Genomic DNA, 17,440 nt, shown 5'->3' with positions numbered 1-17,440 from the left:
GCTGTGACCTTTGTGGGCATCGCCTCCCGTCAGAAACCTGCATTTGTGTTCAACATGTCTCCTGTGGACCCCAGGGAGACTCCGCTCTTTGAGAATTCTGGAGGAGTGACAGGGCATCCATCGCCCCCTTTCTTAGTTCATTTCATTATTGAAAGCAATTCTGTTACCTCTCAAAGGGTCTTTATATTCTCATCAAACCCTCCAAGTAACTGAATTGTTTGCAGGTTTTTTTCATAAATACACAGTTGGCCCTATTCCAAAAGCGCTTATAGCAGCTTATGAAAATACCTAACGTTTTAACCACATTCTAAAAACGGAAGTTAAGAAACTGGGGCAGAGAGGAAGTAAGGGTAGAGAAAAGTAGATGAACTCAGTGAGGTGAGTAAACAAAGTGTTCAACTGGACTCTGAGCACTTGACCAGAACCCCACCATGGGCATTGAGCTTCCCAGTTGCCAAGGCAAAAGTGGAAATACAGTCATTACATGCACCATGACCTTAAAAGCAGTTCCTTCGGAGAAACACCAGCATTCTTTCTGTGACACTGTCCCTCCCTGTCCTACCGTCCCAGCCGCCACAGCTGCTCACCCACTTTCTCTCTGTGTTGGCCTATTCTGGACATTTCACACAAACAAACTCTGTTGCTGGCCATGGTGTTTCCAAGGCTTATCCACTTAGAGTAGCAGGTCCAAGTACCTCACTCACATCTCTACCATCTTGGTCCTGTACCTGGACAGACATTGCTTCTTTATCCTGTATGTTGTCCATAAAACAAAGCAAGGTCAGGCCATCACACGAGCAGGCGCTGGCCACCAGCTGACCCCCAGTGATCTGGAGCTGCACTCTTGGACACAGGCTGCTGGCCCCTTGTGACTGTTGGGGAGTTGACACTTGATGGGTCTGAATGAAGACGAGCGTTGTGTGATCAAACAGTGTGAGAAAGAGAACGTAAGATACCCCACGGGTCACTTGTTATATTGGAAAATGTTGAGATGATGTTGGGGTTAAATAAACTGTTAAAATTAGTTTTACCTTTTTTTTTTTTTTTTTTACATTTTAACATGGCTCCTAGAAAAAAATTTTAATTGTCTGTGTAGCTCATATTACACTTTTAATTTATAAATTACAGATTTTAGTATAATTGCATACACATCTATATTATACTTCAGTACTGATCTAGAGACTTCCTAAAAGTGAACCCAAATCATCCCTTGCTATTTTTGGGGGGGAGGGGGTAAAAAATAAATAAAAATTTGTGAATAAATAGATGCATATGGCATGTCTAGACCCCCACACAGCACAGAGGGTCTGTTCAATGGGAAAGATGTCTCCCCCATACAGAGGAAGATGAAGGTCATGAGCAGATCCTCCATTCAACATAAGAGGCTTGAGCATCTTCAGATTTTGATTTCTCTGGGGTCCTGGGACCAGTCCCTCACTGGTACCAAGGGACAACTGTACAAGAAAATGTCTGCATATTTTCTTCTGTTTCCTATGGATTTTATAGACGGCATTGGTCCATAGACACTGTCCAGTACCTTGATTTGACACTGAAGGTGTCTGCTCATGAGAACCCTGCCACGTCCCCCTCCTCCTGGGGACAGCCTGGCATTCCCTGGACAGGCATGTAGGCGTCTTACAGTCTGACCCCCAACAGGCTGCAGGGACACGGTTCATGGCTTTCCATGCCCAGGACTGGACGTGCTTTGTTGTTAGTAGGTTCTGCAGGTTCCACTGGGCCTTCTCCCGAGGTGTCCTGCCAAGGCCAGTGGCTGTCTCTTTCTAGAACCTGCCTCTCTGCTGGGCAGAAGCCCCACATCCCAAAGCCAGACCCAGGTCTGCATGCAGACGCGTGACCGCGGCCGAACAGGGAGGTCTGCAGGGTGCAGCCGGTTCTGGGTTAATGGAGCACATTTCTTTCTCTCCCCTCCCAATATCCAGGTAGAATCCTTCGAGGGACTGGTGCAGGCGGGGCAGCTGTCACCCCAGGACCAGCTCAAGGTACTGACCGTCCAGGAGATGCCATGGAGCCACTAGACAGTTCTGTCCCCAGAGCAGAGTCTTGGAGCCTCTTACTGCAAGACAGATGAGAGTCCCAGACAGTGTTTCCTTGTAGAGCAAACAGCTCCTGCTCAGCTTCACTGTGGGCAGCAGTCACTGTGTCACCACCTTATCAGCCACAGCAGTGGCCTGCCAGGCACTGTGGTAAGCCCTCGATGTCCATTATTCCATTTCATCGTCATAAAAACCCAGAAGGTGGTTGTGGCCATCACCCTATTTAGCTATGGTGGGATTGAAGCCCAGAGAAGCTACTGGAGTGTGACACATCTTGGGCGGCAGAGCCTGGAGCCAGCTCCTCCTGACGCCCACGTCCACTGATTAGCCTTCCCACAGCCACCAGCAAAGAGCCTTTCCCTTTCCCTTCCCCTCCTTTATGAAAGTAATTGCCAAAGATTGGAAATTAGGGTGGGTAGAGGGAGGAGACCCTTAACCTGACCATGATGGCTTGCTTTCTCTGGACTTTGGAGCCTTAGATAACTGGGGTCACGTGGATACTTCTTGGCTTCCCACCGCAGCTGCCAGGGCCCCATTGAGGAGGAGCGCCGACAGGGCTGTTAGCACAGGTGTGGGCAGCATGGGGACCCAGTGAGGGAAGCCCCCGGCAGAAGCAGCTGCAACAGAGCTGTCCCTATTCCCAACTCCAGGGTCACATATGGGTCCCTCCCCTGGGACAGACAACCAGAAGCCAGCAGGTTGAGAGCCCAGCTGAGGCTCACAACACAAGACATGGTGCAGAGGTAGCAGAAGGAGGCCCTGGGGGGGCAGAGGCAGCACCCGGGGTTGTAAAGACGTACCCTGCAGGAGTGTGGCCCTGGGTGGTTACACAGATGTCACACACATTTTAAAATTTTTAATTGACACACAATAGTCATGCCTGTCTGTGGGGTACAGGGTGATGCTCAACTCGGATGATTGGCATTTCCATCTCCTTAAGCATCCTTCCTTTGTGGGATCTTTTGAACTCCTGTCTTCTAGGTCTTTATTAAATATGTGAGTTATGGTGAACTGCAGTCACCCTGGAGGGCACCAGAGTGTGCTCCTCCTGTTGGACTACATGCTGGGGCCTCCGTCCAGCCTCCCTCCGCCCTCCGCTTCATCTCTGGAGATCACTCTTTTCTCCTCCCCTCCTCCTCCCTCCCCTCCTCCCCTCCCCTGTCTTCCCTGCTCTGAGGTCGACTTTCTCAGCCTCCTCGTTCAGTGAGGACATGCAGCTCTTGGTCTCCTGTGCCTGCCTCCTTTCACTAACGTGCTGTCCTCTAGTTCTTTGTTGCCCCAATGACAAAAAAAAAAAAAAAAATACAAATCCTGTGCTTTATTTCTGCCAATGCCCCCACGTCCCGGGAGGCCGAGCTCTGTGGAAGATAGAGCGTGACGGGCAGCTGGAGTCTAGGTTGTCTTGGGAGTCGGTGGGATGGCGGGGAGCAGGGAGAGGATCCCACCTGCTGGGGCTTCAGCGGGCCAGCTGTGGCCGCGTGTGCGTGGGCCCTGCCTGGTGTGATCACCAGGAGGGGAACTCCAGCCAGGGCCCCGGTGCAGATCTTGGCTGTGCCACTCACTTGGTCACTATGACCTTCAGTCACCAACTTCAGTGACCTCCCTGCACCTCGGCTGCCTCCTGTTCAAGGACAATGGTAAACCTCCCTCACTCAGCGAGTGCTCGTCATCGTCACAGGGAACGTGTTCCCATCTGGCCATCTGTCACCATAGGTTACCAGGATTTGGGCGAGAGGCTAGTTTTCTGAAACCCATCAGGAGTGAAGACTTAGAGTCTTTCGAGTGTGCTTCTTACAGGGACGTAGTGATAGTGCGTCAGGCACTGCAACTGTGTGGCCTCGGGTCCCTGTGTGCCTACCCAGGGTGGCGTCCAGGCTGAGTTGTGCCTCTGCCCGTTGGTCTGGTGTCCGAGACCTGGTGACAGAGACCTGGACGGGGCAACAGCCTTCAGAGTTCCAGCCCTGCTTCTGTCTCCCCGGGACCCCCACAGGCTGTCCACTGGGTGTGCAGGACAGGGTCTGCAGGCCTGGGCACTCAGGCTTCCTGGCTTGTCTGGTTTCAGGGCTTCCAGCAGCTGAAGGCCACCCACGCTGCCCTGGAAGAGGAGTACCTACGGGCCTGCAGGGAGCCACACCTGGCTCCACACCCGGCCAGCTCCAAGGGGGCGACTGGGAAATTCGATCCAGCCAGGTACAAGCTGGGAGGCCCCTGGGTTCCCCAGGTCGCCAGCAGGGAGTCACTTCCTCATGATTCACACACCAGGGAGCCGAGAGCAGTCCCAGAGCAGACCCCTACCCAATCAGCAACACGTCCAGATGGCAGGGCACTGGTGCCTCTGGATCCGTGTCCCTTCTGAGCCACTGATGGGGGGGGCGCCTGGAAGGAGGACAAGCCCCTCACTGGGCAATGGGAAATCAAGGCCGGAGGGACAGTCTGGGGACAGTGGAGGGACCTGGGCTGAAGCCTCCTGGTTCCCCGTGGAGTCCCGTCTCACCTGGTGACATTAAGTGGTCCCGGCATTCCCGGAGGCTCTGCCCTGACGCCCGGCTTCCTAGTTTTGATGCTTCTCATTCCAGGGAGCTGGAGGTGGAGATCTACCACCTGGGGACTCGCCTGGAAGAGCTGAAGGGCCACATGGACCAGACTCAGCGAGGGCCTGAGCTGGCAGGGTCCAACTCGGCCCTGGACCAGTCCCCCATCACCCACTTCCCCCACACGCCAGGGCATCCAGCCGCTTCTGGACAGGTCCCCACGCCAGCCTTCCGGACCCCCTACCCAGAGGTACCTCTGTGCCCAGCCACCCGGGGCTGCTGCTCCACTAATCACTTTCTTCACGACACGTGTGTGAAGTGTGTGCCACGTGTGTGAAGTGTGTGCCACGTGCCGTGTGCCACGACCTGGGACGCTTGGTGGCGGCTCAGTGGGGCGGGGGAGCGGGGAAGGCGACCTCTGCTCTCGCGGAGGTTCCTGGTGGTTGGACTAGTTCCTGTCTGGAGGGGCCGTGTGGCTGGGGAATCGCTGAGAGCAGTGTCTGTGTGCTGCCTGCGCCTCGCAGCTGCTCATCATGGCAGCACTTCTGAGGGGCCCACGGGCCAGGTCCCACAGCTCGCACACGCCTGACGGGCGTTGGCCGATGGCTCTCACGTACCTCACTCTCAGCACTGGCCACAAGAACATGGAGGCAGGCACGTGGGAGCCGTGCTTCACTCTGCCCCCACCTTTCTGGCCCAGCCCACCGCCGGCACCTGCCTGCTGCACACGGACGTGGAGGCCAGCCTTGGCAGCAGTGAGCTGGAGGACAGGCCTCCAGGCCTCCCGGCCCCACTCAAGCATAAGGAGCTGCAGGTGGAGCAGGGCTTCCACGGCCTCCTGGAGAGGTGAGCACCCCCAGGGGGAGGCCAGCCGCGGGCAGGGTCCAGGTCTCTGCCGTCCCGCTGGGCAGAGGCACCACCGCCGTGTGTCCTGCAGGTACCTCAGTGTGAAGTCCCTCCCTGAAGCCTTGAGGCTGGAGGAGGAGAGGGAGAGGGACGAGGAGGAGCAGGAGGAAGAGGAGCAGCGTCACTGCACCCTGGAAGTTGACGGGCCAGCTTCAGCTCCGGGGAGGGCCGAAGCCACCAGGGCTCTGCCCAGGCGCCTGGTGCGGGTGGAGAAGAGTCACAGGGCTCCTCTGCAGTAAGTCACCAGGCCTCCCCTACAGGCCCCACACCCGTCTGAAACCAGAGACGATTGCTGTCCCAGCAGCTGGACGGCTCTTCAGTGGTGGTGACTAGCCCGTCCTGTCTCCACCGTGTGAGGACATGCACAGAGCTTTGGGTGCTGGGGGATGCGATTCTGAGCAGGGCAGGTGCTGTGTTAAGTAGCGTCCCCCCTCGTCAGCCTGGGACCTTCTGACGTCCAGGAGAAGTCTTGGTTGGTGCTCTCCTGTCTCTGACGCCTGTCTTGATCTTCCTTTGGAGAAAGAGACACAGAGGCTGGGAGACGGAGCAGCAGGGTGGGAGGGGGAGGCAGCACGAGTGAGCACACAGGCCACAGGATTTCTCCAGAGTAGGACATTTGTCATTTATTTTCACAGTTGGTTTCTGTGTGTAACATGAAGTGCTGGTCTTCCGAGTTCAGTATGGGCTCAGTCTCTGAGTCTGTGGGAGCCCATGGGAATGATGCGGGCTGGGGAGGGTGGGGTGCAGACTCCCAAGGTCTAGGAAACGCTTCCGCACCTCGTGGATTTTCACAGAAGTCCTGCAGTGGTGTATCGGGTGGGTTTTGTTGGGATCCTCATTTTACAGTTAAAAAAATATGAACTTCAGAGCGGGGAAGTATCTTGGCCAGGGTCACACAGCAAGAAAATGGTAGAACCAGGATGGGCACCCCAGGATGCCTGCCTGCAGGGCTTGTCCGTGGCTAGCCTGGCTCCCAGGAGGGGCTGAGCCCCAGGCCTGGGTGCGCAGCTCATGTCAGGGCTCAGAGGTGCTGGGCTTCTCTCCAGGGATGCTGGAGAGCAGATGGTACCCGTGAAACCACCCAGCTTCCAAGCTTCCACCACCAGAGATGGGCACACGTTGGGCCCGTGCAGGGCCAGTGCCGCTCCTCCAGGGCCTGGCGTGCCACCTGACCGTGCGTACCACCAGAGCAGTCTGACCAGCCTGGAGGGAAGCGGCATCTCTGAACACCTTCCGCAGAAGTCTCTGCGCCTCGCTGGCCGGCCCCATGCAGAGGTGAGTGTCCACACGGCGGGCGGGCAGGGCCCCCGCTGTCCTGGGCCACAGGAGCTTCTCCTCCAGGCCGGTTGCTGCTCCCACTCTGCCTATCACTCGGGCTTAGGCCCAGGGCCACACCCACCGTCCCTCCCTCCGCCTGAGCTCTCGTTCCTCCCTGGGGAGTCACAGCGGGGCTCACCATCAGAGCAGCTGCCCTCAGCTGTGGCGGGGCCGCAGACACCGTGCCCTCTCCTGGTGTTAGTGGGGCCAGCGAGCAGACGCACACGCATGCCTTGCCAGCCCATGGCCCGGCTCTGCTCTCATGGAGCACTCTGAGGGAAGGTGCCCGTCACTCTCACGTTCTCTGGGCCTCTCTTGAGCCTGGCGTGCCGGACGCATGCATGTTTTTTGGGTCGTTTTCCGACGCGTTGGGCCTGAGTGTTTCTGTGGTCGGGTGAGGCCGTGGCACCTCGGGCCCTCTGTGGATTCTGGAATGAGACCTCTTTTCCATACCTCCTCGCCACCGCGCCTATCCCAGGAGGCTGGCTGCCAGTCCTCAGGGATGCTGGACTTGCTGGGGTCCACTCGGTATGGAGACCCTGCTGCTAACTGGGTGCTCCTGTTGGGCCTGCAGACCTTCATGCCCTGGATCTGGCTGGGCATGGGAGCCTGGCAGCCTCCCTGGCCCCTGAGCCCTGGAATGTGAGACGGGCAGCCCCTGGGAGGGGCTTCCCACGGTGCCCTGCACGCATTCCTCAGACTTAAAGGGATGTGGCCTCTTTCAGGAGCCCTGGATGGCATCCCCAGAGACAGACAGTGGCTTCGTGGGCTCAGAAACCAGCAGAGTGTCACCCCTCACCCAGACCCCAGAGCACCGACTCTCCCACAGCAGGTATCCCAGGGCCCCCACTGACCCATCCGCACACCCCTGGGACAGCCTGGGATTCAGATGCCTAGGGCAGCCCAGCACAGAGCTTGGGGGTCTGGGCGTTCCCAGGCCTGCATTTCACGTTTCATTCTTTGTTCCCATCTGAGTGCTGGGGGACAGAAGCTCAGAGAAGGGAGGCGCCTTGCCCATTGTCACTCAGCCAATTAGGGACGTTGATATTCGCTGGAAAAATAAACAGCTGAATGGATGAATGAGTAAAAAAATAATAGAATGAATCAAACAACATTACCATATGTAAATTTATGATTATACAAATGGTATGCCTTTAACCCATGTACAAACAGACAAACAACATGTATCCCATTTGTTTACAATAAAAAAAAAAAAGCCTAAAAAAAAAAACTTCAGGGCGTGGTGAGGTGAACAGAAGCCATGGATGTGGGGAGCCCAAGGGAAGAGAGAGGGCAGAGGAGAGGTGGGCCACCAAGCAGACTGGCAGCCTCCAGAGTGGGTCCCACGTGTGTGTGAGGAACAGAGAAGACATGATTTATGTTGTCTGCAAAGGAAATCGAGCTCACCGTTTCCCACACGCATGCTAGGTGTGCTGCTGGTATGTGAGGGCGTGTGATCCAGTGTCCTTGGAAACGTACCACCAGGGCATGAAGGTCACAGGTCCCAAAGTTTGGGAGCCCATCGCTTTAGCATGTGGAGGGGTTTGGGTGCCAGGGCCTGAGGCCTGTCTTGGTGAGACCTCAGTGTGTCTCTCCCTGCCTGGTCCCCAGCAATCCAGGAACAGCAGCCCGGCACTTCACTGCATCTGCACCCTGTGACGGGTCCTCCCCCCCCAAGGCCAGGGGTCCTCTTGTTCCCAGAAGAACCTCTGAGCCCAGCACACCCAGGAGCCGAGCCCAGAGGCACCCTTCCAGCCAGAGCTGTCCTCTCCGGCAGAGGAAGCCCAGCTCCCACCTGGACCAAGCGCTGGCGGCTGAGATGGGTGAGTCTGGGTTGGTGGGAACCTGGGCAGGGCCAAACTGCATGGATGGAAATATCAAACGACGGGAACTCTTCAGGATGCAAAAGTGTACCCAGGTTCCTGGTCAGAAAATCTGGTATTATAGATAGGGCTAACAGAAAGGAACAAAAGAAAAAAATACCTGTGAGCTATTTTCCATACTGATAAAGGTGTGTGTTTATTTACTTAAAACAGAAACGGGACCACACTCTAGGGGACTGACAGCCTCCTTTTTCCACTAAGCAGTGTCTCATGAACATTTTCCACACCTATGAAATCTATGTATGATACCATTTTTATCTTTATAAAATGCACACAAACTTTTTACTGAAATAAACACAGAGAAGAAATTATATTTTGATGAATTTGAATGCAGACCATGATCACAACCCCAGAACTCAAGCTCCTTCCAGCCACCACCCCAGGGGCAACCACTGCTGGAACTTGCGACACCTCAGATTAACTGCCTCTTCTTATGGTTCATCTTTAAAAAGAGATTTTTAATTAAATTTTTTATTTTGAGAAAACGGTGGATTCCTGTGCAATTCGAAGAGAGAATATAGGAGATCTCAAGTGCCTCTCCCAGCTTCCCCCAGAGGTCACATCTGGCAAAACTGTAGTGCCAGGGTCACAGCAGCTGTCTGCATTGATGACATCACTCTGGCCAAGAACCGCTCATCTCTTCTTATGTCAATCATTTTTAAAATTTTTTTTGTATTTTTGGTACTGGGCATTGAACTCACGGGCGCTTAACCACTGAACCACATCCCCAGCCCTTTTTATTTTTTATTTAGAGACAGGGTCTTTCTGACTTGCTTAGGGCCTCACTAAATTGCTGAGGCTGGCTTTGAACTTGAAATCCTGCTTCAGCCTCCCAAGCCATCGGGATTACAAGCATGTGTCACCGTGCCTGGCTTCATGTCTATCATTTTGTCATTTGGAGAATGTGGAATGAATGGAATCAGACAATGTGCGTTCTCTTTTGGGATTGGCGTTTTCACTTGGTGAACTACTTGAGATTCACCTGCATTGTCCCGTGTCAGTAGAGTCCTGTGGATGCTGCTAGGTAGTGTCCCAAGGGCCCTTGCTTTTACACATGGGCCAGAAACACAGGTGTCCACCTTGGTTCCTGTCCCTTTAAGAAGCCAGGGTTTGTCATGCTCTCCCCACACACAGGTAAGGGTGTGACTGACTCCAGAGGGACATGGAGGCCCCAAAGCCTGTCCCTGAACAACCTAGTGAGATGGCCCCAGAGCCGGGGGCCAGGCGAAGGAGCAGTTGGCTCTTGGCAAGTGCTTCCTGGAGACCTGAGGGTGTGTGATGGGGGAGCGGGGTGCTCTTCAGAGCAGCCCAAGGCCCGGCAGCGCAGCCCCTGTGCTCCCACAGTAGGCCAGGCTTCTGGTTCTGAGGTCAGTGGGTCACTGGACACTCAGGAACTTCACCTGGGACCTCAGTAGAGCACCATCTCCTCACCCCACCACGTTCCACCCAGCTCCACCCAGCTGAAGCCTCCAGCGTCCTCTGCCTCCACTCACGTCAGCCTCTCTCTGCCTCCCTAGTGGACCCTGACCCTGAGTTCGAGGGGCGAAAGCAGATTTCTGAGCAGCTTTTCCCCAGCAGTACAATCAGCCTGCCCCCCACCCCGGCCCCTGCAGCTGCCCCTCTGCCTGGCGGATCTCGAGAGACTACTCCCAGCCTCCTCCTCTCCAGGACGGGACGCGAGTAAGTAGGGCACTTGGGCTATGCGGACCCCAGCCCCGGGCAGCAGGGAGCAGAGGTGACAGGGATGGGCCTGCTAGCTAACACCCAGGTGCCAGGCTGAGGCCAGGCAGACCAAGGCCAGGGCTGCTTCTCTGGGACTTCCTTGATCTAGACTTTGGGGACACTTTTCCAGCCAGGGGAAATGACCTAGAGGGTCACCTGCCTGGGGCCAAGACCTCCCCTCCCTCATCTAGGACAAGTCTGCCCTTCAGACAGGTGACTTCTGCAGATGGCTATTCACTGTAGGAACTCAGAAGCCACTGTGTGTGTCTGTCTCTCTCGCTCTTTTTCTCACGTCTCTCACTGTGTCTCTCTCACTCTGTCTCCTCTCTGTCTCTCTGCAGTTTCTGCCAAGCTCCTCTGGTGGAGAGGGTGGTGGGCAGCCTGCTCAGGCCTTGCCCTCTCCCCCTGCCCATGGCCTGCAGTCTGGCCAGGGCCCTTGCTGTCTCTGCCTCAGTGCTCTGGGAGACGGCTCTGCACTCACCTCCAGGGCTCCCGTGGCTCATGCAGTAGTCCTCCCCACATGCACAGTGGTGTCCAGCCGCCATTGGGTGGTGTCCGGGCCTAGGTTGACCAGGTCTGTCCCTGCGTTCTCCCTCATGACTGCTTAGGCCTAGAAGCATATTTGCCTGTGTTGTGCCAGGTGCTGAGGACACAATAGCGGACAGTTCACTGTCCTTGGCTTCAGAAGTCTCACTGTCTCATGAAATGGACAGAGAAGCAGGCAGCGGCTCCCCAGCATGCGGAAGCAGGCAGTGGAGAGGCCCCAAGCTAAGGCAGTACAAGGGTTCAAGGTGCAGGGAGGGACATGGTGTCTCAGCCAAGACCCAGAGGAGGAGAGATGGCAGAAGGGACAGTGCGCAGAGGCCTGGAGGTGAGGAGTGCTGTCACCTTTGACGAGATGTTGGTGACAGCTGGGTCCTACTGTGTGAGCTGGTGGGTGCCGAGCAGACAGGCTGGTGGAAGCTCCCTGCTCAGTGCTCCCTCCTCAAAGGCCACCAGTCACACTGGACCAGGGCTGGGCTCAGAGAAAGCCCTCGTGGAACCTGTGCAGTGACTGAGGCCCACCTGAGGAGGAGGAGGGCTTGGGCAGGGGAGTGGTGTGAGGGGCTTTGTTTTAGAATGAGGCCTCTGGCCACCAGGGCTGAGGAGAGAGGCTGCCCGAGCAGGAGAGGAGGCTGGAGCCTGGACTCCAGGGACGGTCCAGAGGGAAGGAGGCTGAGAAGAGAAGTTCTGGCATTTAAGCCACAGGACTCGGTAGTTGATTAGGAGGGGTGTTCAAGGAATCCAGAAGGAATCCTCCAACTTCCGGCTGCCTTGGGCAGGGATGGGGCAGGTTTGCCAGAAAAGATGGATTTCAGTGCCCCTGGGACACAGTGACCAAAGAGTTAAGTCGGAAGCTCGAAAGCTTGAGGTGAACATCCCAGAGAGGGGGAGTATGTGTCCAAGTCCCAGGTCCGAGGAGGGAGCTCCTCTTCCAGGAAGGGGTTAGCAGTGGCAGGAGTCGCACTCTCTGCAGCCTCCACCCTGGTGGCTTGCCTGGGGATTGCCAGCTCGCGTCTCCCTGGGGATTGCCTGGGAGACTAGTTCCATTACACACAAACCTGGCTGGGACATAGCCAGAGAGAGGGCTCCGGTGCCACCTTCCACACTCATTGGAGACCCGTGTTTGCTGGACGTGGCACTAGGAGACACCCAGACGTCCAGGGACCACCAGGCGAGAACTGACCCTGAGGGCAGCCCCAGCCACCCCAGAGCCAGCATAGAGCGTGCATCAGCCCAGAGGAGCACAGCAAGCTGGGCTCCAGCGCCGCACTGTGGGTAGGGGTCTCAGGTGCGGGCTGAGTGGTGGGGTTGGCTGCCACCATGCCAGCTTGGCCCATGGAATGCACCCTGTGGTGCAAGGGCTGATGGGAGAGAAACAATATGCTCCCAGATGCTAGTGGCTTGGTTCCCGGCTTGTGGACAAGAGCAGGCTGTGCCTGGGTTCACAGGGGTCACAGCCTTGCAGGTGGCACCCTGCACCTTCCCGCTCTGGCACTTCACCCCCTAGCTCAGCGTGCTGGGTGCACCTAATGTCCCCTTATCTACACTCCACGCGTGACATCTTTCTCCACACTCCGTGTGCAACAACTTGTTCCCTCCTGAAGCATGGATCCAGCTCAGTGATGTTTCTGAGCACCTGTCAGGTGTGAGGGTCTATAGGGTCAGGAGATAGGGACAACCTGGTCCCTGCCTGCCGGTGGCTCAGGGTTGAGGACATGAACAAGTATCTTCTGACAGGAGCCAAGAGATGAACCATAGGAAATGTTTCAAGGATCCCAGGGGGAAGGGCTGAGCAAGGACAGAAAGGAGCCAGGCCCAGTCACAAAATTAAGGTTTCTAGAGAAGAGTGGTGGCAGAGGACAGCCCAGGGCCAGGGCAGGTCAGAAGGAAATTGTAAAGTGGACCTTTGGCCCGTGTGTCCTCCTCATCCCCACCTGGAGGATCACTGCTCATACCCTGTGTGGTAGGAAGCCTGACCCCAAAGGAAGGTTCCGATTTGCTCACAGAATGCACAGGGACATGAACTCAGAGAGGTGTCCAGATGTGCAGCAAGAACAGTGGATACACAGGAAAGTTCTAGAATCATTCAACAGCAGCCTTGGCCCCTGTGCCTGCTGGGAAGGGACAAGACCATCACATCTAAGCTGCCCTCGGGTTGCTATGCTCTGCTCTCTTTCTGTCTCCACCCCACCAGCCAGGCCATCCTCGAACTGCAGGCGGAGGTGTCCCGGCTCCGTCTGCGGCTGGAGGACAGCCTGCACCGGCCACTCCAGGGCAGCCCGACACGCCCAACATCTGCCTGTGACCAACCTGCCCTGACCCAGGACCGGCCAGCTGCTTCCTCAGCCCCCTGGGGCTCCCACTGTGGCAGGTAGGTGACCCACCTCTGTTCCCTGTGGCAACCGTAGAAGATAGATGGTGGCCTGCCTCTGGCTCTCCTAGACAAAGGGACGTAGACCCAGCCACTTCCCCCGCGGTCAGTCAGTCCTTCGTTTATGCACTCTCAGTTTTTCATGGTGAGGTATTTGATGCATAAAAGAATGTCTAAGCTTATGTGTTAGTAAGAAAGCATGATGCAAAGCATATCCCTGAACCCACCTCTCACCGAGGAGCTGGTCCTCTTTCCGAATTCTCCTGTACTCATTTGGTGGACATGCATTTGTGAAGACAACTTCTAAAATCAACTCACTTCTTTTGAGTGTTCCTGCGGAGGGCACTAGACTAAGGGTTTTATGGACAGTATCTCAATCCTTTCAACAGACATTAGAAGCCATCGCTCTTACAATCCCTGTTTGACAGATGAGGAAACTCAGGATCAGAGAGGCACAGAGCCACTTTCCCTGAGACTGGTTCCAGAGTCTGATTTTGTCCTCTACATTGTCCTTCTCCCACTGTGTGATTAACATTTCTCTGGGTGGCCTTTTTGTGGGCCATCTGTAAAGGCTGCACAAAATCTCATCCAGTGACATTACTTTCCTTCCCTATTGCTAGTAAATCCATAGAGCGATTGTCCAGGGAACCTGAAGGTACAGAGCAACCTGCAGGAAGGCAGCGATCCAGGTCCTCCTCAGTGCCTCGGGAGGTGCCTCAACTGTCCCTGAGTAAGTGAGTGCTGACCAGGTCTGGTTTCTGGAGGCCATGGTGTGGGCGTGTTCCTCCATGGTCACAGACCATGGCTGCAGCCTTTCAGGAAACCAGGAAGAGGTCATTTGTGTCTTGTGCCTGCGGCAGTGCTCTGAGTGACGGTGCGCATCCATGTGTGGTCCCTGCTGTGTGAGGGGCAGCTGTAAGGGCTCTGCAGATGTCACCTTACAGACCTGCTCTGCCAGGGTCATCCTGCCCATGTTCTGCTCATAAGGACCCTGAGTCCCAGGCCCAGAGAGCCTGGGAATGTGCCTGAGGGAATCTGGCTCTGGGTACCTGGCTCTCTCTGGGTTGCTACCCCTTGGAGCAGTTAAAGGGATGCTGACCATGCAGTGGTGGTGGCACCTGCCTCCCAGGATTGCTACAGAGGTGCAGGATTGCTCCAGGGTGACTGAAGTGGCTTAGTACAGGGCCAGGGTCCCAAGGTGCAAGCTGTATTCCCGAGAGGCAGCTCAGGGTCACAACTCAGTCATGGTCCTGGAGCCTGAGCTTGCCATGAGCTCACTCCTCCAGCTATGCGGCCCCACCCCTGCCCCCCTGAACTCCCCATTTTTCTACCCCAGGTTTGGACTCTGAGCCGCCCTCCCCCCAGGTGTCATCTGGGAAGAACAGGAACACAGAGGATGGTCCCTGGGCCTCTCGAGAGGAAACGAGAAGGGCAGGCAGCGGCAGAAGGCCTGACAGGGTCTCCTTCCGTGGCCAGTACACAGGTGCGTCAGGCGGGGGACAGGTGGGCAGAGTCCAGAGGAAGGTCTCTTCCATGGCAGGCTCTTTCCATTTACCCTGTGGCCACTCGAATCTCATCTGCCACTTCTGATAGGAGGAGCATCGGGGGCGTGGCATCCTAGTCCCATGTTCTGATAGGAGCGTCAGGGGCGTGGCCTCCTCTGCCATGTTCTGATAGGAGGAGCTTTGGGGCGTGGCCTCTGCCAGCATTCTGATAGGAGAAACATCGGGGCAAGGCCTCCCCTGCCATATTCTGGTAGGTGGAGCGTCAGGGCGTGGCCTCCCTGATCTGGGGGCTGTGTTCATTCATCATTCATTGTGCAGACATCTGCCCCAGGCCTCCCTTTGCTGGAGCCCATGCTTGGTTCTGGGGTGCCCATTCAGCTCAGCCAGCTAATGATAAAGAGGTCCATGATCTCCTTTGCCACCCAAGCGTGGTCAAAGCACTGAATGTCACACATTGGCATCTGGCTTGCCCTCTGATTGCCAGGGACCTCTGCTTCTTGTGAACTAGACATTTGGCTCAGATGATACCTAATAGCATTTCAGAGTACTTGACATTTAGAAAATCCACAGAATTTTCTGCAGGAGCATAGCTGGCCAGCAGAGGCACTGGCAGCAGTTGCAATGAGCCCAGTGTTAGTGTCGGGGGGCACCACCCTCAGTCCCCACTGTGCTGAGAAGGAGGCAGGAATGGTCTCACCTGCCCGCAGAGATGTCAGAGAGCAAGCAGTCCCCACACCCCTCACGGGGCTTCAGGCCCATGTCAGGGGCCTCTTTAAGACTCAAACCTGCTCAGCAGAGGGTGGTGAGGAATTGAGAGCCCACCCAGCTTTCTAGAGGCATCCAGAGCTTTCCATTTTCCCAAACTGGGTGGAGACCTCACAGACATGGCCCATTTGGTCCACTCAGCAAACCAGGAAGCTGCCACCCCAACTGGCCCCTCTTGCAGCCAGAGCACAAAGGAAAAGCCACTGGGGGTCAAACCAGCAGGGGGCACTGGGAAGCAGCATTGCTCTTTGCCACAGCTCAGTTCAGCTCCCCACCCAGCCTAGGCGTGCTGATTGCTCTGTGTGGTGACCGCCAGGCAGCTGCTCCTAGGAGTGAGGAGGCAGGGGAGAGCTCACCTTACACAAGTGAGCACACCTTAAACAAGTTTTACACGTGCATGTGCATGCATGTTTGACGTGTATGTGCTCATGTGTGCACATGTGACAGGGAGCATCTGTTAAGCCATTGAGAGAGAGAGGGCTGAGGTCACTCAGCAGAGTCCTCTGGGTTCTGCACACCCGGCCCCCACCAGGCTGATGCCGACTGCCCAGTTTCTTCCCCAGGTCAGGAGTACCACCTTCTGCCCTCCAAGACTGCCCTGAGAAACAGTGGCACAGCCTCCTGTCCCCGCTGCCAGCCCATCAGATCACGGGACACAGGTAAGGGATGGGACCTGGGGCAGCCACAGCTGCAACTTCTTGCTGTCGGGACCCCATGCGGTTGGCCCCGTGGGCCTGCCTGGAAGCCAGCAGCTGGGGGTGGTGTGGACACAGGCGAGGATGGGACTTTTCTGGGCTTCTCAGCCTTGCCAGGTACCTGCCACCACCCTATTGCTCCCAGGGCCACTGCCTGAAGCCACCTTCTGGGATTTTAGAAGTCCCTAAAGAGTCCTGGTGGACAGCCGTAGCTGCAGGGCAGCTGGCAGCAGTAGTTATGCTTCTTCCCCCATCCTGCCTTCACCCACATCCTTTCCCCAAACATAGCAAGTGTTGAAGAAGGTGGTGGCCGAAGAATCCAAGCATTGGGTTCTGGTTTCAGTGCTGCCACTAGCTTGCTGTGTGACCTTAGGTCAGTTCCTTGACTGTTCTGATCCTCAGGTTCCATGTCCAAAATGAGAGCCCCAGAGAGGGTCTCTGAGGCTTTTTAAGCAATGACAATGATAATGACAGAGTTACCATTTATCCAGTCCTGCTGCTCAGAGGAAATCACACTCTATACTGCAGAGCCTGTGTCGATCCTCAGGTCTATGAAGTATTACTGTTGTGTCCATTTTGAACTTCCTGATATAGGCTTAGAGAGATTAGGTAATTTGCCTGGAGGCACACAGCTTATGAGTAGTAAAGACTTGAATGCAGGACTCTGACTCAGAGCCTCAGCTACACCACCGTCCCCAACCTCTGCTAGAGCCCCTATGGGCCCCTCCCTCCAGTCCTTCCTTCCTTCCTCATCCACTCGGCAACTACCCATGCCACCATGCCAGGCCTTGGGCCTGACCCCAAGCTGCCAGTGGCAGAGCTGGGATGGGAGCGCAGGGTGGGCTGGGGACAGCAGCTGTTGGGCAGGGGGCTCCCCAGAGGGCATGCTGGTCAGGCCAAGTCCAGAGGAGATGCACGCGGCCCTGGAACGCCAGGTGCAGAACGGGATTTGTAAGGGAGAACACCGATGCCCTGCCTGCTGCTCAGTGGGCTTCTGCTGACCTTGTCCCTGGAGGCCTGGATGCCACTCCCATGCGGGACAGGTCAGATGAGCGCTGCTTCCCAGCCCTGAGAACTTAGCTTACAGAGCCTCAGTTTCTCCAACCATAGAATGGGAAGTAAACAGCAATAGCCCAGGGCCTGAGGGT

General features: G+C 56.1%; 1 protein-coding gene across 13 annotated transcripts in view; it reads left to right on the top strand.

Annotated features, from left to right (window-relative positions):
* Positions 1-17,440, top strand: part of AKNA (AT-hook transcription factor) — a 44,564-nt gene that overhangs the window by 24,056 nt on the left and 3,068 nt on the right. For 12 of the 13 annotated variants that reach the window (XM_079113871.1, XM_079113877.1, XM_079113879.1 and 9 more), the window contains 13 exons: positions 1,941-2,000; positions 4,117-4,244; positions 4,631-4,835; positions 5,214-5,431; positions 5,523-5,726; positions 6,538-6,766; positions 7,534-7,640; positions 8,420-8,631; positions 10,209-10,371; positions 13,151-13,327; positions 13,948-14,057; positions 14,664-14,810; positions 16,161-16,256. In XM_079113871.1, the coding sequence (XP_078969997.1) occupies positions 1,941-2,000; positions 4,117-4,244; positions 4,631-4,835; positions 5,214-5,431; positions 5,523-5,726; positions 6,538-6,766; positions 7,534-7,640; positions 8,420-8,631; positions 10,209-10,371; positions 13,151-13,327; positions 13,948-14,057; positions 14,664-14,810; positions 16,161-16,256 (2,056 nt within the window). The remainder of the gene's footprint in view (positions 1-1,940; positions 2,001-4,116; positions 4,245-4,630; positions 4,836-5,213; positions 5,432-5,522; positions 5,727-6,537; positions 6,767-7,533; positions 7,641-8,419; positions 8,632-10,208; positions 10,372-13,150; positions 13,328-13,947; positions 14,058-14,663; positions 14,811-16,160; positions 16,257-17,440) is intronic. The other variant, XM_079113873.1, reaches the window with a different exon arrangement.

This window comes from Sciurus vulgaris (genome assembly GCF_902686455.1).
Source record: "Sciurus vulgaris genome assembly, chromosome: 15".
NCBI classification, from domain to species: Eukaryota; Metazoa; Chordata; class Mammalia; order Rodentia; family Sciuridae; genus Sciurus; species Sciurus vulgaris.
This window is presented reverse-complemented; position numbering and strand designations above follow the sequence as displayed.